Source organism: Leptosomus discolor, chromosome 17 (genome assembly GCF_034619465.1).
Source record: "Leptosomus discolor isolate bLepDis1 chromosome 17, bLepDis1.hap2, whole genome shotgun sequence".
Classification (NCBI taxonomy): Eukaryota; Metazoa; Chordata; class Aves; order Leptosomiformes; family Leptosomidae; genus Leptosomus; species Leptosomus discolor.
The window spans coordinates 11099182-11126841 of NC_141407.1; the positions used below are offsets into that span (position 1 = coordinate 11099182).

At 41.3% G+C, this 27660-nt stretch overlaps 1 protein-coding gene across 2 annotated transcripts in view; it reads right to left on the reverse strand.

The window, feature by feature from the left end:
- The window catches only part of BCAS1 (brain enriched myelin associated protein 1), a 49454-nt gene extending 28995 nt beyond the window's left edge, over positions 1–20459 (reverse strand). For both annotated transcript variants that reach the window (XM_086474843.1, XM_086474842.1), the window contains exons 1-5: positions 20391–20459; positions 20204–20285; positions 10163–10746; positions 4504–4659; positions 3899–3943 (exon numbers count right to left, since the gene is read on the reverse strand). In XM_086474843.1, coding sequence (XP_086330969.1) covers positions 3899–3943; positions 4504–4659; positions 10163–10746; positions 20204–20285; positions 20391–20459 — 936 coding nt within the window. The remainder of the gene's footprint in view (positions 1–3898; positions 3944–4503; positions 4660–10162; positions 10747–20203; positions 20286–20390) is intronic.
- Positions 20460–27660: the final 7201 nt, after the last annotated feature.

Sequence of the window (27660 nt, forward strand, 5' to 3'; positions counted from 1 at the left end):
GGTGGACCTGTTCAAATACACGACTTATAGAAAAGTCTTAGAAAAACTTGAATTTCATTTAACTTTTTGCAGCATTGGGAAAAAACGTGTTTTTAAAAATCATAATTGGAGTAACTCCTCAAATCTTCACTCTTCAAGTAGTTGTTATCCCACTCCTCCCCCCCCATCTTCAACATAACCCTCTGGATTTTTCAGTGCAGGAAAAAGAAGCTTAGGGTTTTTTCATGTTATGAACAATAGGGTTTGCTTTTGTTGTGGGTTTTTTTTTTTCCTTTCCCCACCATTTTAATCTTTTCAGTAATAAAAAAAAGGTGAGGAGACAAAAAACCAGAAGTACTCAAGGTGGCTTAATTGAGCTTCAACATACAAACAAGTTAACACAAGAGTCTACACTGTGCCTATGCCCACAACGTATGACAAATCACGAATGCCATGGGTAGCATTCTTCACTCTTCAGTGTCTCAGTGTCAGGTTTTAAAGCAGTAAGTTGCCTGTGATTACCTAGTACAAAGGAGTATGTAGTATTTTTCACTTGCTACTGTCCTGGACTTCATTCTGCTCTCCTTTAGGGAATTTATTTCCTGATTTAATTAAGAATCAGGCCAATATATGGTGAAGTACAGATTTTAAAGATTATATTTTAATGACAACTGACCCAAGTATTTACCTCCCAGGTAATCAGCTTGCCCCTTCGCAAGCTTCATCCTGTTTTCTTTTACACTTGAATAAGGCAAAAATAAAAGCTTCCAATCAGTAAAAAGCTTTAAAGTGAGCTGATAAAAATTTCCAGGAACTATGGAAACATGAAGAGACCCAAACTCCAAAGAAACAATCAGCCTATGGTATTTACAATGGGAAGTATCAAGCACTGTGGTTGACCACAACTAATAAGGTAGGAGGAAAGGTCCAGAGATCAGATTGTAACACGTTTGAGCATGTGAAGTTGAGATCTAGGTCTCAAGATTATTTCGTTCAGTGCAATTACATGCTTCCTAGAAAGTGCTTTATACTATGAAGAGGCTGTGGCCAGTTGAGTCAAAATTGGGCATTTTTCCCTGCAATAGTCTGGACCATTGTCAGTATTCCCAAACGCACAGTGCTGCGGGAACAAGACGGGATCTGCTACAGAAGGGTCAGATAGGTGATCTGGGGCAGATCTGATCCGAACACCATGTTGGTTTGTGTAAACTTGCAAAGGATCAATTAATCCAAGGAAGTTGACTCAAGCCATATTAAACTCTGTTTACAGAGATGAAATGACAATCTTTACGGGTGTGCACAGGCTGCTGAAAGCATACATGTCTTTAGCCAGCTGGTTAAAGCCAGAGACGTCACTGCTGACAGCATGCTGCTACTAAAACCACCGAGCTCAGCTTCACTGATGCCTCACACCTTCCCATTTTGATAGGAGGGAGTATGCTGCCGTGCTTCACAGCTGCAGCGGGCTGTGGCTTTTTCTCAGATTTATGAGAAAGCTTGTCTGTCCTCTTAGCTATGGGAGAGCATCGCTGAGAGACGTTGGGAATGTACCGGCCCTGGCGTGATAAAACTCAGCTCCTCCCTGCAAAGGGGCACCCAAGCAGCCAAAATGAAAGCACAACCAGGACTCAAAGGCACAGCCGTCCCTGTGCCAGCCAAACCACGTGAAAGGCCCACGGCACTCAGGGGAGGCTCAAACTGCACAAAGGGGAAAGCCTCACCCAAGAACATAACTTCATGTTTAAAAGTGACCATTATATCTTTATGCGTATCAGCTGAAAAATCTGCAGCTTTTTTTATATGGCAGTTGATAAATGAACCCTTTTTAACACGTTTTTCCTTCATTACAGAGAAAATGTCATTCTTCGTATCAGGAAGATAGTGAAGACAAAGGAATTACTAATAAAAAAAATCCACTCATTTAAACTCTGTATAAATTTCCATATCCTGCTAGTCACCTGGATTTGTTTACCCTCACAGGTGTGATATCAAACCAAACCCAAACAGCATATTTGTTTCCAAATTACAGTACACCCACACCAACAGTCACCTGTTACAGAAGCACGTGGGTACGCCTGATAGTCAGGTATGCAAACAGGACGGAACAACTGGATTTTTCAGAAGTTGTTGAAAGAGCTACAAGTCTCACTGAAACAGAGCAATTTGATAGCTACCTTTTCTGGGTACCTTGTAAGACCTTAGCCTTGGCTGACATTTTACAGAATCATTGAGCTACAATTGGGAAGTGGTGTGTACCCCCCGTGTACTCACCAGGCTTTCTGGAAAGTCTGACTTCACTGTTTTAGTACTGGGATAATAAAAAAAATTGAATGGGACAAAAAGGGTGAAAAATAGAATAGAAAACAAAAATGTTTATGCCTATAGTGATTTTGGCTACCTAATAGTTGCGTGGAAAGACCATTTCCTTTATTAGGATTTTATTCTTTATGTGTTAATTAAATTTTATCACAGGCATTGCAAGAAAAGCTTTAGTTATTTTAGACATAACAATGTCTAAGAGCATTTAATCTGGAAGTTCCCAGTTATGCAATCAGTGATATGCATGCAAACCACTGAAACACTAGGAGCTAGAAGGCATCTTAAAGCAAATTGTCTCGTTTCTGCTTCTGTTGAAATTATTTTAAGTTTTGGTACTAACAGAACAGGAAAAAAGGAGAATGCAGAACTCTTTAAATACCTACATTTTTCCATTTAGAAGATTGTTTTTAACTGAATTTTTACAGTTTAGGTTTTTCCACATTTTTGTGTTTTGGATTTTTTTTTTTTTGCAAGTTTGTTAAATACATTGTATCAATCTGATACTTTCATATCTCTAATAACAAATGAAAGCTATAATAACGAAGATTTTCTGAATTCATGGATAAAGGGCTATCACTGCTCATGGATGATGAAAACAATTTGCCCCTTGCCAGGGGAATCCAAGAACAAATGGTTTGTAAAGGGGAAAGCAAGAGGCCACATCTGCCTGTTAGACAGAGGAGTGTCTCATTCTGGTTCTGTACCTGCCCAGCCAATACAGATTTGAGAGACCATCACACCCACTTGCAGTCAGCCTGATGCATTGTATTAGAACAGCTTGAGTGTTCAATTCACCCCACTTAAAAAAACCCTGATCCTCATCTCTGCATGAGCGGCCGGGGCAGGACAGCTCACCCTGCAAGTCCCAGTCCAGCTCAGAGCAGCTCCATTGTCTTCCTGAGGCTTCAGCTGCTGCACAGGAGCAGCCCATCGCCCCTGACTGTAGCACAGTCCATACAGGGGTGCTTCAGCCAGGTGAGTCCCAGAGAGGAAATGGTGGGATCTCTTTCTGCTTTTTACTGATTTCAGCGGGAAGTTGATCCTTGCCCATCCTCCTGCACCCCAAGGGGGGACCCAGCAGCAGCTGTGGGTGCACTGCAGGGCGGGAGGGTGGGAGCAGGCGCCTGCCCACACCCCCTGCCCACCTAGCCCCAGAGCTGCCAGAGGCAGGGGAACCTCACAAGTGCTGCCCACCAGGATGTGGCAGCTCCCCAGGTGTGGAGAGAGATAAAGGAGACATGTACATACACAGTCAGAAATGAAAAACCAGGAGCTTGGCACAGCTCTATGAGCAAATCGTGTTTTCTGCAGACTCAGGAGGATTTCACTGCAGGGACCTTGTCAAGGACAAGTCAGAATAACAACCAAAAGTATTAGCAGGTCCTCATCAACCTTGCAAAAAGTGCTACATTCAGATCTTTATGGTAACATGATATGAAGCATTGCACTGTTTAAGCTCATCTTCCTTTCAAATTTATTCAGGGGAAAATATTTCAAATTACTTCAAATAACATCAATTGGGGAAAAAAAGCAACACAAAGAGGATGTACCTGTGTCAGAAATATCTAGTGACCAGTGACAGAATGAGTAATCTGCCTACCTTGTCTTCAGAATCACTTTTGGCTTCAGCTTTGCTTGGGGAGACCTTAAATGTATTTGAGAGAAACAAACAGTTACACCCAACTCCGTCTCTTGTTTGAAAGTTTCAGTTTGAAACTAGCAGGTTTTTTCTAGCACAAAGATGAAAGAAGTACAAATATTGCTTTCCCCCCCATGTGGGAAAATTTATAATATAAATGTTTCTCGAGAACAACTTAGTCATGGCTAAAATGAAAAATATCTGGATCAAGGCTATATTATTCAAGCTTATACATCCAATTAATCTATAAAAATGAACTTTTAAAGATATTACAAAATAAAGTTTCCTCATGCAGAAAATCCTTAAGACAGCTAAATACCTCCAGGTCTACAAGTATATGCAGAAGAGGAAGTTTCCAGAGTAGGTGTCATCATTTGGTCGTGACTGCACTGTACTTACACATCTCTCTGTCACTCAAGTCATTCTCTAAGGCCCCTGTTTGGCTTCATTACTTCTCAGTGCCCATGACAGCAAACATGTTGCATTTAGCTCAACATGTCCACAACAGATTTTCATAAACAACTTGCAGCATACCCAGGGGATGAAAAGGAAAGGCAAAAGCTTACCAGTGTTTTAAGGAAACTCATGACGGAGTTATCTACTGCAGCAGCTGGTTGGGGGTTGTCTTGTTTTACCTCTGCCTTTTCAGGTTGCTCAGCAGTGAGACCGTTGACACCTGCCGAGCCCTGCTGTAGGTCTTTTCTGTTGCAGTCATCTATCTCCTAAAAAAAGGGGGGCAGAATTTCCTCAGTCCTAGCTTGCTTCATTTCCAGTGGAATGCAAGAGTAACATTTGTGACTTGCATTATGTTGCTCTGAGAGTCACAACCCCAATTCCAACCATACTTCTCCAGCCTACGTATTCAGAACAATGGAGCATTTATACATCTCTCTCCCCTCTTTTCTAATATATTCAGCATTTGCTGTTGGTTGGAGGAACATTGTCCTCAGCTACCAACTATAACAAACACAAGTAAAGTTGCACACGGCATCCCAAACAACACTGCTTTTCTCTTTCCAACACTGAACTTGTGAATAGGAACAAATGTTGAGATTTTGGCCTTTGACAGCTCAGTGTCTCATTGTACCATACAAAGATTGCTTCCGATATTCTGTATTCTGCAATTCCAGAAATAATTTTTATCTAGCAAACAGAAACATGTTACAGATTAAAATAAGGAAAAAAAGGAAAAACTCAAAGTAATTCTTCTGAGCCAGATGGAGCTGCCTCCTCTCTTCCTGGAATTACAGTTCCCAGAGTCCAAAAATAGTTTTCCAGTGCTCAAGCCCTCACAAGTATGTAATATTAAGTTACTCAATTTCTGTTTAGACACCTAAACAAGGGTCTGGTTTTTAAAAACCTCTTCCTGGACCAGTTTTGGAGAGCTTGGCACCCTTTTACACTGAATTTTCCTGCCATTCTGGCCACTTTCACCTTTAGCCTGCACAGGTGAAGCCAACACAAATGTTGTGCAGGGAAGAGCACCTTGAGACAAGTCCTCACATCCCATTCAGCATTTCCTTTTTTAATATTTAAGAGTACTACATCTGGCTAGTAACGTCCGAGTGTTACCAATAATCCTCCTCCCTCTATCCATCTGCATTCTAAGTGCAGGGCTGGATCTGTCAATTATTATTAAAGCAAATTGTGCCTAGCGTGATGGTGGCCTTGACTTTGGTAGGGGATTTGAGACATTATTGAACAGACAATCATACCAGTGCCATAATTCTTTGGAGGTTATCATCCCCAACTATTTAGACAGCAGTGCACATCTGGTCACTCAGGAAACAGTGACTAGAAAGGCGGTTGTTAGGATATTAGAGGCCCAGATTACTCCAGAGGAAAAATCAGGACAAGAAATAAAACTACTGAGCCTGTCCAGGTGTCTCCAGTAAACAACATCTTTGAATCACTGCTCCCAGACTGCCTGGAGGATTAAGTGACACCAAGGTTTTTTCCTAACCTGACAATTAGACAATCGTTCAGCGCCATTTTTACTAGGAAAAGTTAAAATAAAATTGTAATCTTTAGAACCTTTCCCTCTACTAGGTGATTAAAACCCCACGATATTTGTATATGATTTGCAGAGGACATACATTTTTGTAGGTCACTAGAGGAAAGAGTAGACTAAAAATGAATAAATGTTTTAAAACTTCAGAGGGCTAAATTGGCATCAGGAAAGACGAGCATGGAGTGGCCAGTCTCCATGCAGTATTTAAGGAGTTAAAATACACAAGGTTTTACTTGCAATAACAGACTTCTGTCTAATTCTCCACCCACCAGTCTCCAAGTTTACCCAGGAAGAAACACAGCACAGTAGTTCAGAGTGCTTCAACAGGCTATTTAGAAGTTTTACAAGGGTCTAACACACCACCTTGTCCAGCTGCCAGTTACAGGCCAGAGTGGCTCCAAGAACAATATGTCCCATGCAGAAGATGCGTGACCACGCCAGCCTCGGCAGCCCTGCTTCCTGGGCTGCCATCTAAAGAGCTCTGGTCATATGAAAAATGCTGGCTCTATTTCAGATGCTAAAGGGGCAACAAAGGCTCAAGGCAAGAGACCAAAGAAGCAGGAGGCAGAAGATCTGTTGCTAAACAAAACTAGCTTCATAACCAAAGTACTTGATGCTATCAAAAAAAACAAGTAATTTTTTTTTTTTCTTTTTACACACGCAAGCTGGTTGGGCACAAGGTGTTGGGCTGCACTCTCTTTGGGAGGAAGGGATCTTTCTGCTGAGCATTGTAGTGAACAGTGGTTAGCAGCAGCAAGCACCACCTGGGACAACTGCAGAAGTGACAGGTACCGCCACTGGCAGCACTAGCTGTTCCAGGGTATCTCCCTGCTAAAGCCACACTTTGCCTGGCAAAAGTGAAAGCTATTGCAGACTGTGCAGAGCTCGAGGCAGGACGCTATGCAAAAATCCCTGAACTCTGACTTGCAGAGCACAAAGTGGCCCCATAATGACCCACTATTGCACAAGGAACCCTGCTTTGGGATTCCCAAGAAAAAGCTTCCATTAGCTACCGAGATACAAACTCAAATCTGGACTTTAACAGATGCTGCGATCCATCTTGTTTCATGGGAATACTGTTGCAGGGAAGAGCACAGACTCAGGCCATCAGCCCCTAAATCAGGGACAGATAATGTGGAGTCCTACAATATCACATTTTCAGAGCCATAGTCAAATAACCGCAAAAAACCTGTGTAGCAGCTCACTGCATAATATGCTGCACAAAGCCCCAGAGGCAAATAATGAAAGAAAACTCTAGAAATAACAGAAGAAAGTCAGTATTAGAAGTTAACAGCTACTATGAAAATGTTCAATTCATTTCTTTGAGGAGCCAAATTTGGGGGTAATGAGCACCTTAAATACTTACACTGTAGTTTCAGTTCAGTCATTAGAAAAACATATCAAAAGAATGTATTCCTGCCAGCACTTTTGTTTGTATGAATCATGGCTCAGTGAAACATTTCAGGCATATAATTTATCTTTTCTTTGGCTTACATAGTAAATGCTTCATGAATTCATGAATTCTGTCCTTGTTTTAATTATGCTGTGTTCTGAATGTAGTTTTGTAGACCACAAAAATAAAGAGTGGTTCACCAAACACAGAATGTTTGTGCAGCTCTTAAGCTACAACTGTGGAGCCTCTCTCTTACTTACCAGCAATGCTGTTTGTTTTGTGTTGGCACTCAATTCAGGGAAACTTTGCTATGCCTTTAGATTTTACAGATACTACAAGTCATAATCCACCAAGAAAAAAAAAGAAAAAAAAGAAACTGTTGGCAGCAATATCTGGATTTTTAGTATGATTATTTGGTAACAGTTTGTAGTTACTACAGTAACAGCAGTTAAATTAGACTTGGTCATTCTCCCATCCTGCATGAGAACTAGCAACTTTAGAGGGAACAGAAGGCAACTGTGCTGCAAGGCAGAGCCACAGCCTTTGTTTTAAAAATGGAGTTAAAGTAAGTTTGGCAACGTATCAGAGGTGTTTAGTTGATGTATTTTTCCCAGAAAAGGTCCCCAACTCCTGTCTGCCCCCAATGTACACTCCTTTTCGTATTTGAAGACAGACAAAAATTATAGTCCAGAAATTCAAGGATGAGGTCAAAATTTCACTTTCCCCCTGCGATACAGTTCTGTCACTTATTTACACTGAGCAACTGGAACCCTGATTTTGTGCGTCCTCAAAGACTGTCAGTGGTACAGCTTCAAGAACACGTGTAAAAGTGTCCAAGCGCGTTTGTTAAACAGGACACCTGTCCTCAAGCAGGCCCCCAGGCACCTAAGAGCTGTTGTGTGGGCTGGGATCCTGCAAACACTCACACACATACCAAACATAACCTACAGCTGATGAGTGCTTGGGATTTCCAGATTATTCCCATTAGTGAGGTGCAGGATGTGGAAACTGAAGACTAGAACAGAATTAAAAATTAATAGGAAAACTAGGCATTATTGATATAAAAAAGTTTGATCTGAATGAACAGTGCTTCTAGTCTTTGTTTGACTTGTCAGAATAAAATTTGGGTTGTCTATCCTGTCCCCAGATGGCTGCTGATTACAAACACTTACTTGAGTTTTCCCAACGTGACTATTTACCACCAGCAAATATTTAGCTCTGACTTCTGGTTAAAACTACTTCAGATCATTATTTCATTTCGGAGAGTTTCACACTGTACTACAACGGCACTAACTGTGACCTTTCACACTCTGTAGTTTGCAATCAGAGCAAAATAGGAACTTAGGAGTTTTGCATTTGACTGTAAAAGTAACAATTCCTGTGAGCCACTTACTCTTTTTGTGTGTTAGTCAAACATATCTGCAGGAAATTACAGTATTGAAAAGCTTCAATCTTGTAAGCTACAAACAGAAGTGCCAGTATACACTGAATAGATTATTCATTCTGGATTATTCATCCTGTTCTGTTTATGTAGTGAATGACTTGATATTCTGCTAGGTTGGGACTATGGATTCTTTAAAGGTGCACCTGTAGCTGTGTGAAATACTGGTGCTGGGTGCCACTTTTAAAGTGAAATGGTCAAAAATGCAACTGTTTATTCTTACAAATGTATCTTCAGAAAAATATTACAAGTTTATACAAGAAGTGTGATCTTCAAAATTTGAGGAGGTATTAGATAGAGAAGACAAGGTAGAAGGGTAGAAATTGAAGAGATTTTGGGGGACAACCTACCATGTCATCAGTGCAAGCAGTGAGCATCCTGTGAACTATGTTCAGCACTATTCAAAGCACTAGTGAGCATACAGCAATCTTATTTGTAAGCCTCAACTAGGCCAATAAAAGCAGTTACTATTAAAATGACATTTACACATAGATTCTGATGAGGGAGCCATGCAGCTAATTTCTCCCTCCTGTTGCTGACATTGGACGGGATGTGAGCTAGATCACCAATTAGTGTATACTGGCACCCCTCCAGCAGAAATAATAAGAGTTATGCCACTTATGCCCATCCAGGGGATGAGCTTTTGCAGTAGTTAATTACACAAAAATTAATCCTATAGTATATTAGCTGATATCAAACTTTGCAGGAAGTTAAAATCTAAACTCGTGTCTATTTTCAGCTCCTTTCTTTGATTAGTGTACTCTCTCAGGTAAGTTAATTTCCTATATCACATTTTCATCCTGAAAAATCAATTCTAAGAGGCCATGTTTTCTTGACTAAAAAAAAAATCACAATAGCTAAGAGTGCAAAAGTTGCTACTGCACAATATTCCTTATTCTGGTACGCAGGATATGCATATTGCTCAAGAAGAGTGACTATTGTAAGAATGGCAAAAGACATGCTAAAGAATGTCTTTAAAACCACCCAGTGTTAAACTCCCAGCTCCTAAAGCATAAGAAACAGTTTACTTTCAGGTATTTTTGCTTTCATTTGTAACTGGCTGCTGTTCATCATCCTGGCAATCGGAGCACAAACACGGCTATCTTGCCCAAACCTTTCAGAGAAATACAAATGAAATTAATCTCAAGGTCAGGTGCCAGCATTTAGTCACGAGGCAGACATCAGTGCTATCACCACTCTGCCATAGGCTCTTCTCCCATACCTCTACCCAGCCACCCCTGCGGGGGGCTACCTGCAATAATTTTAAGAGCAACACCAATTCATTCACACAGCCATCATGACATCAAGCTGTCCCGCACTATTAATGTTCCTAAGAGGTTTCAGGAAGAGAGAAATGGATATTCCTACTCCAGCACTTGCCTTCCCCTGTGGGACACTGTTTGATGTGCTCTGTAATCCAGCAGCCTCTTTCGCCGTGATGCACCCGTCAGGAAGGTCTGAAGTCTGCCTTTCCTCCTGGGGATCAATTTGTGTTTTACTCCTTTCCTTTCCCTTCTCCAGTTTGAAGATCCTGTCAAAGAAGTTTACTTGTTTTGGCTTTGAAGCAGCTGCATCCTCTCCCTCAGGTGTCACCGACGCCGTGAGATCGATGTCATGAAGCGATGCTGCTGGCGGGGCCCGGGTCAGGTTTTTATGTGCCCCTTCCTCCCGCACAGCTGCTGCGGGAACCTCCGCGCTGTCACTCGGTGCTTTGTTCACTCCGGGCGCCTCTGAGCTGACATCAAGTTTTGCAGATCCAACTGATGAATCTGTAGCTGGAGCTTCAGTACGCCCTGGTACAGACCATGAAAACGCGAAGACAGAGTGGGATTTAGCAGATGGCAGAGCTGCCCTGGCAGCGCTCCCGAGACTCTGCCCGCCCGCCTCAGGAACGGGGCTCTGCTCCATTGTCTTCAGGGAAGAAATGGCCACATTATCCCGTGAAACACTTGCCTTTGCATCCACTACAAACAGAAGCATAAAACAGTAATTATCCGGCACAGCAAAGAAGTTATACTGGTTGTACAATTAATCATGGTGACCTTGCTCTTTAATAAACTAATTCTGAAACATGGAGCCTCAGGGAGGACCACACAGAATGCAGCTTGTTTAGAGACCCCGTTGCCTTCCTCTGCTAAATACGGCTGCCGCTCATCTATCAGACCTGCCTGTCTGATTTTCTTTCCTGCCATTCCTCATTGAAGTCAGTGCAAATTTTGAGTTCTTTGCCACCCCCACTCAGCTGCCCAAGTCAAATAATGGCCCAGGTGTTTCACTACTTAGACTAGTGGACATGCTGAGGATATTTTACTTTCCAATTAAAATTAAAGAAGTGCTATGCAAAAAAAAAAAATCGATAAAACTTGAGACAAAGTCATATATTAATACATTTCACTCCTCTCTGTCAAAGCTAAATAGGAAAAAAGAATGGAAACTGCGAGGACTGGTTTTGTTTCCTGGCTTGCCAAACTCCCCACAGGACATTGCGGTCGTAACTTACTTCATTCTTTTTTCCAATGCTCTTCCTCGCCTTGCTGCCTACTCTCCACAGTGCCATTTCTGCTTGCGCTTCTCCGCTACTGTCTGTAGGTTAGTTTAAGCCTGATTTGAATGCTTATAAATCACACCTGAGTCAGGTTTCTCCTTACATTTCTGACTCTTTTTACCCATAAACATTATAGCTCTTAATCACATTCCCCCCCCCCCCCCTCACAAATAATCCCCCCTTGTGCACACAAGGCCATCACACTTTAGATGTGAAAAAATCTTTCATCTTAAAAGTGTATTCTATGATTTCATGTTAAGTGGCACTTTGATAACACCGCTGAGATGAAAATCCCGAATGCTATATATGCAGACAGGAGGAGAAGGCTCCTGTTTTACAGAAGGAAAAGAAAATCATGTATCTCTTTTGCGGATGGGAGGCTGAATTACAGATTATGGGGTGTGAAGCCCCAATAAGCAAGAGGAGGCTTGTCGAGAGGTAAACCTTACAGCTCCCTCTCAGCTTGAGTTTTTCTTCCCTACTTTGACTGAATACATATTGGATTTCCCTGCCAATCATCATCACAAACCTCAAGGATGAATTTAGATCTACTTAATTATAACTGTGAAAAACTGACAGTCTTAAACTGACTTGCTAAATTAGAGTTTTAAAATTGTCAATTTCAGTGTAAAATTGAAATTATTTCAAATAATTGTCATAGTCTAGTCAATATTATGCACTTCACATTTTACTTTAATAGAAATAAAACCCCAGATACCAACAAAACCTGACTAAAACACCTGTCTTCCACAGTACAGTTCTTCAGTGTTCAGTTTCATTTTTAAAATTCCTTTAAGACAAGGAAAGCAGAACATTTTTAGATCATAGCTTTCAGAACTACCCTGTAGCTTTTCACAGTAAAATTACCCCAACTTTCCACTTCCCCCACCCTCACCAAGGGTTTTGCATAACAACAGGCATCAGCAGGCACTTGCACAATGTGTCCATATCCATTTGAAGTGTCATCCCGCAGCAGTGCTCAGGGACCCTGGTCATGTCTCTAGGCAAATGCAGGAGGAGAACAGAGCCCCAGCAACCAGCCACAGCATCCCCTTCCCCACGGCCTTAACTCAGTGACTGAGAGTCCCCGCTGGACCCTTGTTTCACAGTCCGGGCTTTGTCCCAACTAGCAGGAGGTGGGACCTTCCATAAACCCCAGAGACGAGAAGTGCCGGAGTGTGCCGGCGTGCCAGCGTGAATCTCAAGTGACTTGACTGAAATACTTGTCAGCAGTGGAGGCAACAGCTGACAAAGTAAGGGCTGCAGTGACAAGATTCACAACTGCAGCCAGCATTTTACCAGCTGCCGGGGACCTGGCTCCTAACTTCTCTACTTCTAACGTTTTAAATCTGACATTTGCTTTTTTTATTTTGTTTTTGGCATGTGCAATCATGCCAAGGGGCCAGAGCGCCTCAGTACAGCCTGTTCAGTCCAGGTAAACAGCTTTTTACTTCTTTGTGTGCACTCTAATAGAAAAAATTTATTTTCATGGGTTCTCTCTGTTACTATTCATGCAAGAAAATACCTCACACTGGCAAGAATCCTTTGCCAGTAATATTCTTCTGTAGTATTTCATAAGCACCTATTTGAACATACTGACATGCAAAGAAAAGGTACAAATAACTAGCTACTCAGCCACCTATTCAGCTATTCAGAGAGGGCCACTAAATATCAGTTATAGTTTCCTAAGCCTCCTATGAAAGAACTGAAGCACTAACTTCTAATTATAGTTGGAAACTTGGGAAGGAAGCAAAAAGCAAACCCTTCCCCAGCTGTATAAAGCAGAAACAATATCCATTGGAAAATAATTGTAATAGATGCTGAACTTCTGCTTTATGTAACAGATAAAAAATTAAACACAGGAAAACTGTCTTCAGTATAAAAATAGGAGTATAAGCTCATCATTAAGAAAACCAACCAAACAAAAAGTAGCTCATGAACCTATCAAGTTCCTTTTATCTCTAATTATCATGGAAGGAATGAAAGACCTGGAAAATATCACCAGCATGAGCTCTGCAGCATGTCTTTTGTGTCAAAAGAGTTCAAACTCTTTCAGGGAAGGTCTGCTCAGACACCAGGCAAAGCAGATCCCACCACCAGAGCCACAACACTAGTGTGATGGGCTGAAGAGAAAAGTGTGACTCATGCTATAGTCACAGCAAACTCTGGAGAAAGGCTTTGGAATGACAGTATTTGGATGAAAAATGTATGATATTTTTGTTTTCGCAAAGACACAGAAGTGCCATTCTTTCCAAAATTATTCCACAATCCAGAGGTAGAATTAGGAATAGAAGCAAAATCTCCCAAATTCTAGGCCAGGTCTGCAAGTAGATCAAAGCTGCTCACTCTGAATGAGATTAATAACTTCTTTGAAACTAAAATCAATATACAATTTACAGCACTGCTGTGAGGTTGCAGTTCATACTACTACTACACAGCATCTTCCTTTCAAGTATTTAACAACAGACAGTCACACTACAGAAGATTTGGTCTTCTTTTCCCTTCACTTCATCAGGATATGTTAAAAAGGCAACACTATAGCTGTGCAAAGTCCCTCTTTAAGAACACATCCGAAATAAGGATATTTTTTTCTTAAATTTGCTACATGACTGGCATTTTTTCCTTGACTTATAAGAAAAACTGTACAGAGAAATGGTTAGTGCAACATTATGTCAATACCATTTCCCTGCTCAGAAGGAATTGCTGACAGACTTTTCCCCCTTCCTTTCATATTCTTGACTTTAGCGTTTTAAAGCACCTCCATAGGCTGAGGATGAAGAACAGCACCATGTTTGCTGACACAGAATGGGACCAAGTCTGCAGAATTAGCATTGGATTTTAAGAAGCAAGTGCTTGGGTTTCAATAGACAGAACCAGCAAATAATATTGTAATGGTCAGAGCCTTAAGGGGAGCACAGACCAAGTTGATCATGTGAGCTGCAAAACTGCCCATATAGGTATGGAATTATTTCTGGTCACTACAGGACAGTGTACCAGAACGCTGTGGGCAGGCAGCAGAGCTCAGAAGGCATCGATGCAGCGTGCCTGCAGCGAAGCACCCATTTCACACGTGCTGGGGACCAAGATGCAGCACCCAACCAGAGGGAATGGCAGATGCGGGCAGGAATCCTGAGGCTGCAACTGACATGAAAGGAAGTTCAGAGCCACGAGCCCAACATAAATGAAAGAGCTGTCTGAGCTTTTGTCAGCCAATTTGCTTTTGCTGATCAGTGGGAACAGAACCAGGCTTCAGCCTGGTGCACGTAACAGATGGCAGCCAAACTCCCTCAAGTGGGACCAAAAGGAATTCTGTCCAGCACTTCCCCCTCCTCCACTATAACCTGATTTTTTCTGAAGCTTGTTTTGCTGTTTTTATTCCTGGCAGCAGCCTAAGCCATGCACTAGGTAGGCATCTACTTTTAATGCTCGATTTTCCCCAAGTTAAATCCTTCAGATGCTTTCTTAAAACACGCTCCTTTTCCTTAGCCTTTGATTGCTAGTCTGGTTTCAGCAGTTATGTGCACCCTCATGGCTAATACTTACACAGAGGGAACATATAAAATAAGGTCTGTGATGTCTTACGTTGGTAGTTTCTCACCTCCTGCCATTTATCCTACTGACTCTTTCATAGTACAAGTAATTTTTAGCTGTTGAATAAGGAACAACTTGAATTGACAAGGTCTTCAGGATAGACATCTCCTCCTGTAGGCCACTAGTACATGAACATGCCATAAAATAAAATAAATGCTAGGAGAAAATGTTTTCTGATGTTGCTTTTGGCAATAGAAGAAAATCAAGGTTTTTTTTTTTTAAACTGAATGGAACAAGCCATTATGTTGGCTACAAATATAGTTTTAATATCTTTGACTCTATTGAATACAAGCCAGTTAGAAACAGATATTTTGCTTAGCAATGTAATTATAGTACCACAGCATTATCTTGTTCCCTGGAGTTCAGATAATCATGGAGACAATAAATTTAATGGCCATGAAGGAACCACTAAGGGCTATAAGGCCACCATTGGCACTAAGAAGTCCATCAGTGTAGGCCAGCACAATGGATTAATAGCCCCGAATTAATTACTGCAGCAAATGCTAGGCTTATAAATCTAAATACCTAGCAACAAAGAGTGAATTTTCTAATTTACATTTCTGGTATACTTTTATAGATGTTGTGTAGGTTATTTTTTCATTCTGTTATTTAAAACTGAGTTGGTGTCATAATGCTACAGTAGATGTAGAATTTTCAGATCTCCAAGTATACCTTGCATTTGTGTGGGAAATCCCCCAAAAAACCTGTTGTGACAAGACTAAATGACAGTATTCAGAATCATTAAAGAATTCCAAAATAAGACATTTTCTTAAAAAGGAAAAACTATACTAATACCCTTTTGCTGAATCAGATTTATCCTCTGGAACAAAGGAGCTGCACCTTAAGTGAAATTTTCTTACTTGTGTGATCTTTCTTTTTCTGAGAGGGTCATTGTTTTAATTCTGCATGTAATTGCCATCCAAATACAAAAAAAAAATTCTCCCCATTTTGTTCTCCTGATACATTTCTGCTCTATGTAGTGCAAATCTGAGATATATGGCTTTTAGTTTCGGCCCTTTTCCCTTTACCTATTGGCCACCAAGTACTTAAAGTTCAAAAAGGCCAACACAAAATGTTAGGAAAAGTCAGGATCAAATTTGCTATCCTTTTCCTTGCAAAGCAGCATGTTACGAGGTAGCAGTAAGGGCACCACTATTTAAATGGTGCTGCTGGAGGAGGTGGGTGCTAGCACTACGTGCAATGTCTGCAGCCCTGGTAATCAACAGAGGCAGGAAAGGCAAGTCATGGAAAGACCCCTTAAGCCCACACATCTGTCAGCCTGTTTGAGCAGAAGCAGCAAATGTAGGGAGCCAGTCACCAATCTGCTCACCCAGATGTGAAGCAGATGGTGACGGGGCTCTTCCAAATAACATTACTTCCTCTGGTCATATTAAGTTAACTCTCTGGATTCTTTTTTCATTATATTAGCAGATATAGATTTCATAGACTCATTTATCAACTATACCATTTAATGCACAGCACATGGTCAGATCACTGGCAATCACAGAAATGCAAACTAACAGGACAAAGACCACAAACATACATCTAACACTATTAATAAAATCCTCCTGCTTCACTTGCCTTTTTTGCAGCTCTTTTGTCTTCTCCAGAAGTGCTCTCTTTATGACCATAAAATACAGTACTATTTCTTGCATTGTTTCATTTTAGAAATACTATCAGCTACATTTTCTATACAAATAACTTCTATCTCCAAGCAGGGCTTGCTCTTTTGTTTCAGAGGCCTTGACTACATTACACAAACCAGTCAGATTTCAGTGGTATGCAACAAGTTAATTATTTTAACTGCTTTTAAAACATTAATAAAGTTAAAATATGACAGGACAGTCCAATTTTTCAACTTGCTACTTAAACTGATTTAGTAATTACGCTAATTAGGTAATCCATTTAAGTAAAACAATGCCATATGTTTAATTTTATATATTAAGAGTAAAATGTACACTTATTTTCTAGGTCTTCAGACAGTGTAAATCATCTGGCTTTTATTTACTTCGCAGAACTCTGATGGTTTACACCAGCAGAAACACACAGCTATAGGCTTTTATTTTCTAGTAGGCAGCCATTTAAGCTGACTTATAGCTAGATGGAATTAGAAAATTAGCCATGGAACAGAGATTCTGAACTGTAACCAGTACCATCTGCATATTGCCATACCAGCCTGATTATTTTTGTCTAAGCTTAGATTATTTTCAACTGGATGTCACAGGCTAAGAGGGTTCTCTTAACAATGAATATTAATATTTCCTTCCTTACAGGGATTGAACTAAATTGTTGGGGTTTATTGTATTCTGAAAACAGAAAGAAAACGAATGCAAGAAAAACATTGGTACAGGGGATAGGAACTGAAGCAATGCTGCTCCAAATGAGTGCTGCTCAAAAAGGCTTCAAAGCCAACAAGAAATGGAAGGAGAAATGAATGAGGTGCTGAAAGGTGAGGAGAGAGACATGCGGATGAGAGCAATTGCCCATGAATATGTGGAGATAGCTTTTCAAAACTACTTGGAGCCTAATTTTTAATGCTCAGGCCGTGTAGTTCACACCACATTTTCAAGATGTCAGCCCTGGAACTGGGGCTCAGCTGCTGACAGGCCCCTTTCCACAGGGAGCTCAGGGTCCAACCTGCCACTGATGTGATTGCTGAAAAACCCAGTTGTGGTCCTGCTACCAACACCACCCAAATAGGTCTGAAGTGTGATGCACTCACTGAGTAGCAATTTACCCATAGTCCCACCAATGATTCAACTACACTGACACCCATAGTTTACACATAATAGCAGCGTATCAATTTAGTTCACTAGTGTAGGGAGAGAAACAAGTTGTCGTTCTGTCCCGCCACACTCTTGTTGCCCTGGCAGTAGCCAAGTAATATCTACCATGTCCTATAACAATAACAGGGAGAGGAGGCCAGGGTTGCAACATCAGTCTTGGACAGAGTTAGAATAAACTCTGGTAAATAGCACTGACCTCTTGGCAATAACGTTGTCAGCCATGCTGCATTCCCAGCTGTCACTTATCTAGCTCTATAAATTACTGTCCTATACCCTAAATTCTCTAGAATTCAAAACACAGGCAGTTGACACAGTACATTTTGTTTATGAAGATATCACTGCAGATCAGACATACTCTGCTCATTTCAAGAAGGGCTACTACCTCTAAAATGAGAGCAAGGTAGGATTCTATATATGAAAGGTACCACTAAGGCCCAGCTCAGGATCAGAAGTGGCATTTTGCTGCAAAACCTCAGGTCTAGAGGCAATTATGTTACAACAACATCTGCACAGGTATAATGCCTACCACCTTATGGTACTTTTCCCAGCCAATCACTTTTTCTAAATGACAAACAGGACAGACAGAAAAAGATATCCCTATACGTACTTCATTGTTAACAAGTGATTGTTTGGTATCTGTAAAGTCAAAGGAATGCACTTGCTCAAGAACACAAGACCAGAAATCAGAGAACAAGATGGAAATGCTTAGATTAACAAAAAAGTGCTCACATTTCTATCATAATTTGTTGAAATTGCTACTGAAAGGATCGGGAATATGGTTTCACAAAAAATTCAGAGATGTTTCTAAGACTTCACCATGTTGCGGATGAGAACATGTAGCTACAACCCGGATTTTATTTTTAATTTAGTTTCATTTTTTGTAACCAGCTTGCAAACAGTTTTGCAAAATTTTCTTTTATTAACATTAAACTGCTCAAAACACCCCCAGAAGGCTGAGCGCGTGCAGAGTGTTTCGAAAGAATGCCTTCAGTCAAAGAAGTCCCCCCAAGACAGCTTACTACTCCCTTTGTCACCTCAATACAATGTTGCTCGGGGCTTTAAATAATTTACACTAATACATTTCTTTTGGACATGCATGAGTCCATCACCCTTTCCTACACTCGATATGGTAACAACCTGGGACGCTTAGTAAGCATCACTTAGTCACACAGCTAAAACAGCAGATCAGCAGGGTGAACTGTTGTGCCAACCTCAGCAATCCCTTGAAACACCTTCCTCAAGCTCCTTATGACACTTAAATCAAGTGAGACACATTGAGCTCATTGGTGAGCGGATTAGCGTTACCTGGAGCAATACACAAGTAATTTTTCTGGCCCTTTACTGTCTTGCCTCCTCTATCCTTCCCAAGATACTCCATTTCTGCAAAGCTTTGTACTGTTCTAGCCTGTCTATCTTTAGACATCATTAATAGGCAATTTGGGGATAGACCTTTAATCTAGGTCACATTGCTGATGTCCTTTATAAACAGAAAATTGTAGTGGCTCTGCTTACACCAGCCTGGTTTCTGTATAGTCCCAGAGTTGTGCCCACTGTGACCAGAGAATGGCTTTGGCAAAGCAAAGCAGCCTGATCAACAGAGCAAACATTCGCCTCACAAAGGTTACTCCTCCACAGTAGTCGGAGAATATTTTAAAGCTCAACAAATTTAATTTCTAGCCTGCATAAGTTTATTTTTTTCAATGCATTCAGTCCATGTTCCCCCTCCTTTTTTTTTTTTTTTTTTAATAGTGTCCTACATCCCCTCCAGACTATCAGTTTCCACACAGTTGATATTTCAATCCAGCATCTGAGCACGAGGACATCACTTGGTAACTCCCCGCTAGCAGCAGGGATGCCATGACACTATTTAGAGACAACTTACTCCAGCTTCTGACACATGAACTGCTCTCTTATTCCAGTCTGCAAACCAACATTTCATTGTGTCTCTCCCAAACACAAAGCCTCACTACGAGGCCACCGATACTTGCATTGGTGCCAATGCTTCATTATGCCCCTTTCAAGAGCCCTGATTTGTGCTCCTTGCAGCGATGATTCCTCCAAGGTTTGTTAGAGGGGCTATTTCCACCAGAGCCCAAGCAGAAGTGGTTTATCACAGGACACCCTCAGGTTTGTGCAACAACCTGAAAGGGACCAGTGACAAACAATACCTGCCCTATAACATTTCACCCTAACCAAAACCTTCAGTCTATAAACCCACTTTTTTTTTGTTGATCAGGTGCAGAACTAAATTCTTAGAACAATTAAAAAAACCAGCTTCCAGAGAACTTTGGAAACATTATCTGATTTTACTCTGTTATCTTCAAATTTTCAAGCTTCTGAAAAACCGCATGTACCGCCTCACAAATAAAAGCTGAAACATGGGCTCATCTTTTAATTTGAGGCCATACACCAGTATTTATTGTTACTCCAGTCTAAACCTCTCTCTGCCCGTCTGGTGGCAAAAGAAGTGCAACTATGCCACCCTTTCCCAGTACATACCTTCACCATTCATTGCAGGAGAATGAGTCTGAACAAATGCAACAGATCCATTTTTAATATTGTCAGGAGATTCAGATAGAGCCTGAAATAGCAGATAGTTTAGTTCTCAGGACTGAGTACATCATGGAATTTGAAAATTACAATATGCAATAGCCAGGGAAGATGAGAGCGGGCAGCTGTGGCTTACCTGATAGCTCTTTACTGTGCACGTGTTGTCTTCTTCAGCCTCCTCTGGGACACTCACTGTATTCCCCATAGTTCCTGTAAGGTGGAGGAAAAAAAAATCCAAACCCAAATAACCCTTTCTTTCTCATTATTATGAATTTACTGCCTAATTCAAATTAAGAGACAGCCAATGGTGACAGACTTTGACAAATAGTTTAAATTCCTAATAAGCCCCACCTGCTTTCCCAAAGGCACCTGCCCTAGTCGGTCTGCACCAGCCAGTCGTACTCAAACCCAGTCACACATAGGTGCTCACAGCTGCTCTCTAAAAATGGTGCAAACTAACAAACTTCTCGTTTGTTGAGGAAAACTAGATGCAATCATGCCTCGTCGTTTATTAGGACTCAGCAGATAGTAACATGGAATTAGCAGCAGAATAAAGTGGAAAAGACCAAAATACATGACGGAATTACAGCAGCTTGGTGGGGTTTTATATTTTTGCTTGGTTTTCTTTTTAAAAAAGAAGAGAGAAAAGAGGCAGCATGTAAAGACATCGCACATTTAAACTCTGAAAATTAGGCCCTGTATGTCCTGCAGTTACATATAACAAATTCTCTGGGAAAAATTCTCGCCTGTGGCTGTGGGAGTAGAGAAGGTCTAGAGAGCTTCACCAGTCTACTGCAGCACGCTACGTTTCCTTGGATAGTTTGATCACTGCCTGGACTGTAGCTGCAGCAAGTCAGAGAGATCATGGACCAGTCACTGCAGCATTCATCTGTGGTCCTGGATGTGTTTTTTGAGCATCTCGTGTTGCCACAGCTGCAGCACTGCTGATACCCAAGCTAGCCAGTTTAAAATGGCTTTCTTATGTTCATACCTACTGGAGTCACAGATCTGACTAGAATCCAGGCGTAATCTTAGCTAGTTGATTACTGTTAGTCCATTAGATAATTCAACACTTAGTGAAACTTCTGATTTCTTTAAACTTTGTTTCAGGAACAATGTGTTTGGTTTAATTTTAGCCTCTTTCCTAGGTACAAGTACACTTAAACCTGTTGGGTTTTTTGTTTTGTTTAGTTTTGTTTTTTCTTTTCCTCTTAATTTAAAATACATTTATGTACCCTCTGAACTCACTGTGCTTTAGGACTGTAAATTCTTTGGGGCCAAACACACTCCCTGCAACATGGTTGAAGGGCAAACCAGTCTGAAGTCAACAGGAATGTTCCTATTGACTTTGGCTCAGGATATATGTGTGTATATACTGTTAAAGCTACATAAATAAACAATAAGGAGAAATATTCTGAGCCACACCTTGAAAGAGGAAGGTCTCCAAAGAGAGGAAGGCAGACGACTGGAGGCAGCTCCTGCCTCAGTGCTCATCCTGTTGGATGTCCTGCACAGACACCACGGGTACCAAGTGCTCTTCTGTTTTAATACTGCTCTGGTTTACACCTGTATGAATCAGTGAAGCTGCAGAGCTATGGATGAGAGCAACTTCTTTAGTGTTTTAATTAAACAACCCTTGGCTATTGGAGAAAAGAAGGAAAAGGATAAAGGAAAAACATGTCTACTGGAATTCGAATATGAGAACAGGGGCAGCTCTCCTTTCTGCCCACAGCCTCAAGGGTCTGCTTCTAGTTACTGTTTGCAGAGTTCAAGCTGGTTGTGTTTTTTTCCTAACCCCAATCTACAAACCTGTGCTTTACAGGAATGGTCCAGATCTGGCTTGTATTTTATGCTGCATCCAGCTGACACGAAATCCAAGCTGGGCCTCTCTCCAGAGATGGTTATTGTTTTCTGCTAAGTGCCTAATGCCATTGATGCTGAAACATGAACTGCAGTCGTGCACTGCTGAGAGTTGCTGCGTAAATAGTAGCTGCAGGACTGAGCCTTGATTTCAGAGTGCAGAGTTATTTTACAGGGATTGTATCTGCTCAGCTGATATTTCCACTATAAATCAGAACTTCTGATTTATGGTGGAAAACAGCCAATGTTTCCCCATGGATGTACAATGGCCTCTTGTCCTTGCTATGTAATTCTGTTTCCTAGCAACTTTAAACATTACCCTATCGGAAGAGAAGAAAACAAGATTCAAATCCTACTGCTTAGTCTCGACAGTAAATTTCGTATCTGGTTGAATCTGGAGGATTTACTTTTGTTTTCCGTTCACAAGGCTGCTTGGTTTATGCCAGGAGACAACTTAAGCAGAGGATGGAATATCTGCAGAAATATGTGCTTCCGTTTTCACATGTGTTGTAAAATCAGTACATATCTGCAGGGAGTGAGAGAAGCAAATTCCTTTTTTAATTTTTTTTTTTTTTTTTTGGACAATGATTTGTAGCTTGATTCTCAATTACTCCAGTTTCCTGTTGAAGCAGCTCTGCTCATGTCAGGTAAGTTATCTTTAGCTGATACAGAGCAGAGATCACAGGCTCTGATCTCTGGCATATTTTGTTCTAGGAGAGATACCCTTTCTCTACAATCAAGTTTATAATTCTCACTGAAATAAAACACACACAGCGGTCATGTGGAATTTTTAAAGATTTTCACTCACCAGAACCTTCTCTCTCATAGAAAGCTGGACAAGACTTTGAAGTTATTTTTGCTAAAAATGGGACAAATCTACTATATACCCTCTTGGGAATATGATTCCAAAACACCAAATGCAGTTCTCAACCACGTGTATATATAATATGTCTTCAGGCTTTTTCCCTCCTCCAACAGTAATTGATGACTGTATTGCATTGGATTTTGCATTATATGACTGGTATCATGACTGGTATCACGACTGCACATTTGGCATGCTCTGGGGCAAAGTGGATACTGAAGGATTGTGACAAGTCTGTGGCCATTCCTCTGGGTACAGAGCTCAGTCAACAGCACAGCCTTACAGTCCTGGCCCAGACCCTTCAGTAAAATTAAGAAGATATATACGTATGTATGCTTCTGCCCTATTTTAAAGAAAAAATGAAAGGTCACTGCCACCTATAGACAAAACTGAGTATCAGCAGAAGTGATAGTATGCACATACAAAATGGTATCAAATTGGCAGAGCTTCAAGTGCCAAGCAAGTAGTGTCAGAGCTATTCGCTTCTGCCATCATATCTAGAAATTGCTGATGTAAAGACTATTGCGTCTGATTGCACCCATACGTGACTCTAGAGCTGCATAAACGAGCAACTCCAGCTCTGTCATGAACATGAAACGGTTACATTTTTCCTAATGTGCTCAGGCCTCTAGTTTGTATGAACAAATCCATTTTTGTCTCATTTGAAACACCTTCTCTTGAAGCTAAAATTATTAAATGTGGAGCCAAAGAGGTTTTCTGAAACATAAGGGCTCCCACAAGTCTCTCATTTGGAGTCTTTTACCATCTGTGCGCTTACGAAGACCACCATTTTGAATGTGGGCTGCCAGAAGCTGAGCACCAAGCCCCATCTTGGCACCCAGCTAAAATCCTCACATGAGCAAATGGATTTTCAAAAGATGCTGAGGACTTCCAGTGTGCAGTGACTTGCCTGAGAGTCGTGAGTCTTCGGGAGCTCTCAAATCTGGCCACACACTTGTTCCTAGAGGGAAGAATCAGACATTGTCAACCGCTGAGGACCTCTGTCCAGCTGTGAACCCTACACTATCTCTTGGGATAACTTGGGATGACTTGGTCTCTCCATTGAGTGTTTTTGCTGTCTTGGTTATTAATCATGGTTATTTACTAGCAGTAGAACCACGAGGCAGGACCTATTTGTGCCCTTTGTTCTACGTCTGAAAAGCACAAAGCTGGTCTCTGTAGTAAGCTGTGAGTATGGAGCAGACCTCCAACAGACCTGGGAGATGTTGCTGGCAAGATGTCTGTTTTATGAGAGAAGGTTTAACAACATTTATAGGGACAAGAAAATTTTTGGGGGTTGAGAGGGGAAAAGAGATGATGCTGATGCAAGAACATTTTTTTCAAAATGGGATGGAAACCCTTAGAATTCAGGAGGAACTGGAATAAGCTCATTCTCATCCTTAGGCTTCCTTTCTAGGTACAGATTTTTTGATTAAGTTTCAAGGATATTATCCTTGCAGGGGGCTCATTCAGACCAGCTGGAATGCAGCTTGACTGGTTTAAAAAGGAACATGAACTGCCAGCTTCCAGATCAGACACAGCTCTGAAACAGTTCCTTTCACAAATTATGCTTCACTGCTTCTATTGTAATGCAGAAAATAATCCAAAAGAAAATTTTTATTTTTTAGATTTTTTTTTCTATGAACTGTAGTGTGCCCCATGCACAAGCTCAAGGCTTGGTAAAATTCTCCTTTTTCTCTCACTCTCAAAAATAATTGTTTTGGTCCTGGCAGAGTGGTAAAAGCTTTGAACTATGAGAGAAAATTACAACAAAATCTGTCACCTGCTGTGTACTCTGGCTAAAGCCAGATAAGCCTGACCTTTCTAATGTATTGACCAACCTAGAAAATTACAATTGCCTGTGTCACAGTGTCTATTAATAAAAAAAGTACACAATTAATTCCTCACTAAAACTTGCCATGTGTTGTCCTTGAATTGCAGAAAAAAAGAGACAACTTTACTTAGTTCTCTTTGCATCTCATTTCTTTATAGGTATGCCCACTCTGCTGGTGTTGGGGAAAGACTTAAACAAATTCGCGTTTATTCCAGAGGCAGAGGAAGGACCTAGCGTGCATTAATTCATGCAAAAAGCAGCCTGCATTGTGGCCACAGGGCAAGGACTGGATCTTCAGCTCTTCAGTCCACCCCTGCCCTTTATCCTTCCTCTTGGAAAACGGGTGAAAACAGGGACATGTCAGCGTCCAGCTAGAAAGGCAAAAGCTCCTGTTCTGATTCACGTGAAGCCAAAGACGGACTATTCATAGGACAGAGTTTTAGAAAGTCTCCTTACCTTCCTTCAGTGCAGCTCTCAATTGCTCACCTGCAGAAAAAGATAACTCAGGCACATACAGGGTATGATGAAACCAGGGAACTAATGTATCTGAGCATTGTCAGTGGCTAAGGAGGAGAAATGGACACACAATAGACAGTAGAGAAGGGACAGGAGAAGGAAGGATCAGGATGACTCACCTAGAGCAAACAAGAAACACCCAAGAACAATTTGAATAGCAACCTGGCAGCTGGCCGTGCATCCAGGACATGCAGAATTATAGTCCTTAAGGCTCTCGGGGCAGTTTTTAATACAATTCTTTCAGCCACTCTGCACTGCAGCCAACTGGGAAAAGCAAAACAGTTCAAACATTCACATCCTGGGCTTTCAGGGAGGGAACAGTTCAACAATGCCACAAAGGTGAATAATCTCAACCCAGCTGGTAGAAACGCTCTGTCAGAAAGCTGATCCTTTTATTCTTCTGTCCTTTTGCAGAAAAAGCCAGTGCACAAAAGGGAAAATTTATACCAGGCACTTTAAAGCCCAAACGAAATAAGCCAAGCACTTGCAGGAGCTCCCAAGATCATTTAGCACAAAAGCACATGCAGGAGTCTACTCAAGCATGGGACAGAAGTGGCAGCAGAGGAAGAGCAAAAGCAAAACCCAAGAAAAGGCAAACCAACAGCAGCAGCACGAGTTACCTGGGGGAGGGCAGCTGGGACACCCAGCACCCCTGGGAGCTGGAGCTGGTCCGGGCAAGGTGCTGCTCGCCCAGCCTCGGCAGCTCTGCCTCTGCCTCCCGTAATCAGCCCAGGGAGGGGTCACAAACACTGGGTGCAAACACACAGAGGGGTGGAGTAGTCCACCTTCCCAGCCCTTCTCGAAATATTTTCTGTTCTTGAGCACTCTGGCCACCCAAACCTGTTCAAATGCATACTTGACTTTATGGTTTAGGGGCAGCCCAACACAGACACTCTGTTGTTGGAAATCATGACTTTGTACTGAACACCTAAAACCCTTCCAAATACAGATTTTTCCCACAATGGCAGAAAAAGCAAAGTACATTTGGTGACATGACTGTTTGCTGTAGTCAAAGCGAATCTTAATATCATTCCATAACGTGCAGACTGACTGTTTATATTTTAAACCTGTTGTCACAATATACTGCTCCCTCATGTGAGCCACTAAGCCCACACTCAGACTCGGGGTGTCTGGAGCAGGGAAAGGCTTTTTGTTTCAAGTTTTCACACCACCTCAGCCAATAAAACTTGGTTTCGGGAACTGGGGTTCCCACAGGCTGTTGTAACACCAACAAAAAGTTCCTTACTTTATAGTTTGAGGAAATGATAGTAAAGAGTTGTGAAAGGCTCACACAGGACAATGCCATCAACCAGTTTGGAGACTGGCTGGAGATCCTGCTGCAAGGCTCAGGGAGAGACCACGCTCCTCCCCAGCACAGTGGATGACAGCAGCTATCCTGTTAACGCTGTCATGATGTGAAGATACTAAAAGCACAATGTCAACTTCCCCTTAATTATTAATGAAATATCCTGAGGCCAGGGGTTCCCAGAAGTTCTTTTTAGACTTCCTTTCATTGAAGCCTGGTGTACATAGATCATTTGACTGTCAGCTTCAAGTGTTCAAATATATTAATCAGCTTGTTTCAAGTAGTGTGTTGTCTGCACAGAATGTGTCTCAAGATTCAAATAAACTGGCATACCATTGCAATCCCCACGATCTTTTTTCCCTATTGACTTGCTTACGTCATCTGGATGGCACTTTTATTTCTGTGTTGCTTTATGGGTTTTAATATAATTCTGTTATTAACCATGATAAAGAAACAGCTCTGTAACAAGGGTGGTGTGCTGGCTGTGAACAGTGTCAGATGGTTCAGGGAATGATGAAGGAACTGTAAGCACGAATACAGAGCTTCTGATTACATCCACCACCTCAGCAGTCCATGGGAGGATGACTGGATATTCTGATTCCCTCGGGTCTTCAAGCATTAAGCATCTTTATAATTCTTCCCTTATTTTATCACCTTAGATACTGCAAATCCTTGCCTACTACAAGCTTGGATGATACCCCACACATTCAATCTCATAATCCTGTCCAGAGAAAGAATATAATTTGGGGAATGGTCCCTGGATGGCACATGTGGTGTTGGCAGCAACGAAACTTACCTGCGACCTAAGGCACGAAATATCAACATGGCCGTGAAACCAGTCACCCATTCAGTGACTCTGGCCTAGTTTTCATTCACTTTTTTTTTTTGATAGCTTTTGGTCTTTCTCCTTAGGTTTAAATATTATCATGAAGTAATTCTGAAATGCAAGAGTAACTGTTTATTTCCAGAAATTCTTAATTTCTTTAAGAAAATTTCATTGAGATTCAGTGTATGTTTGCACCATATTT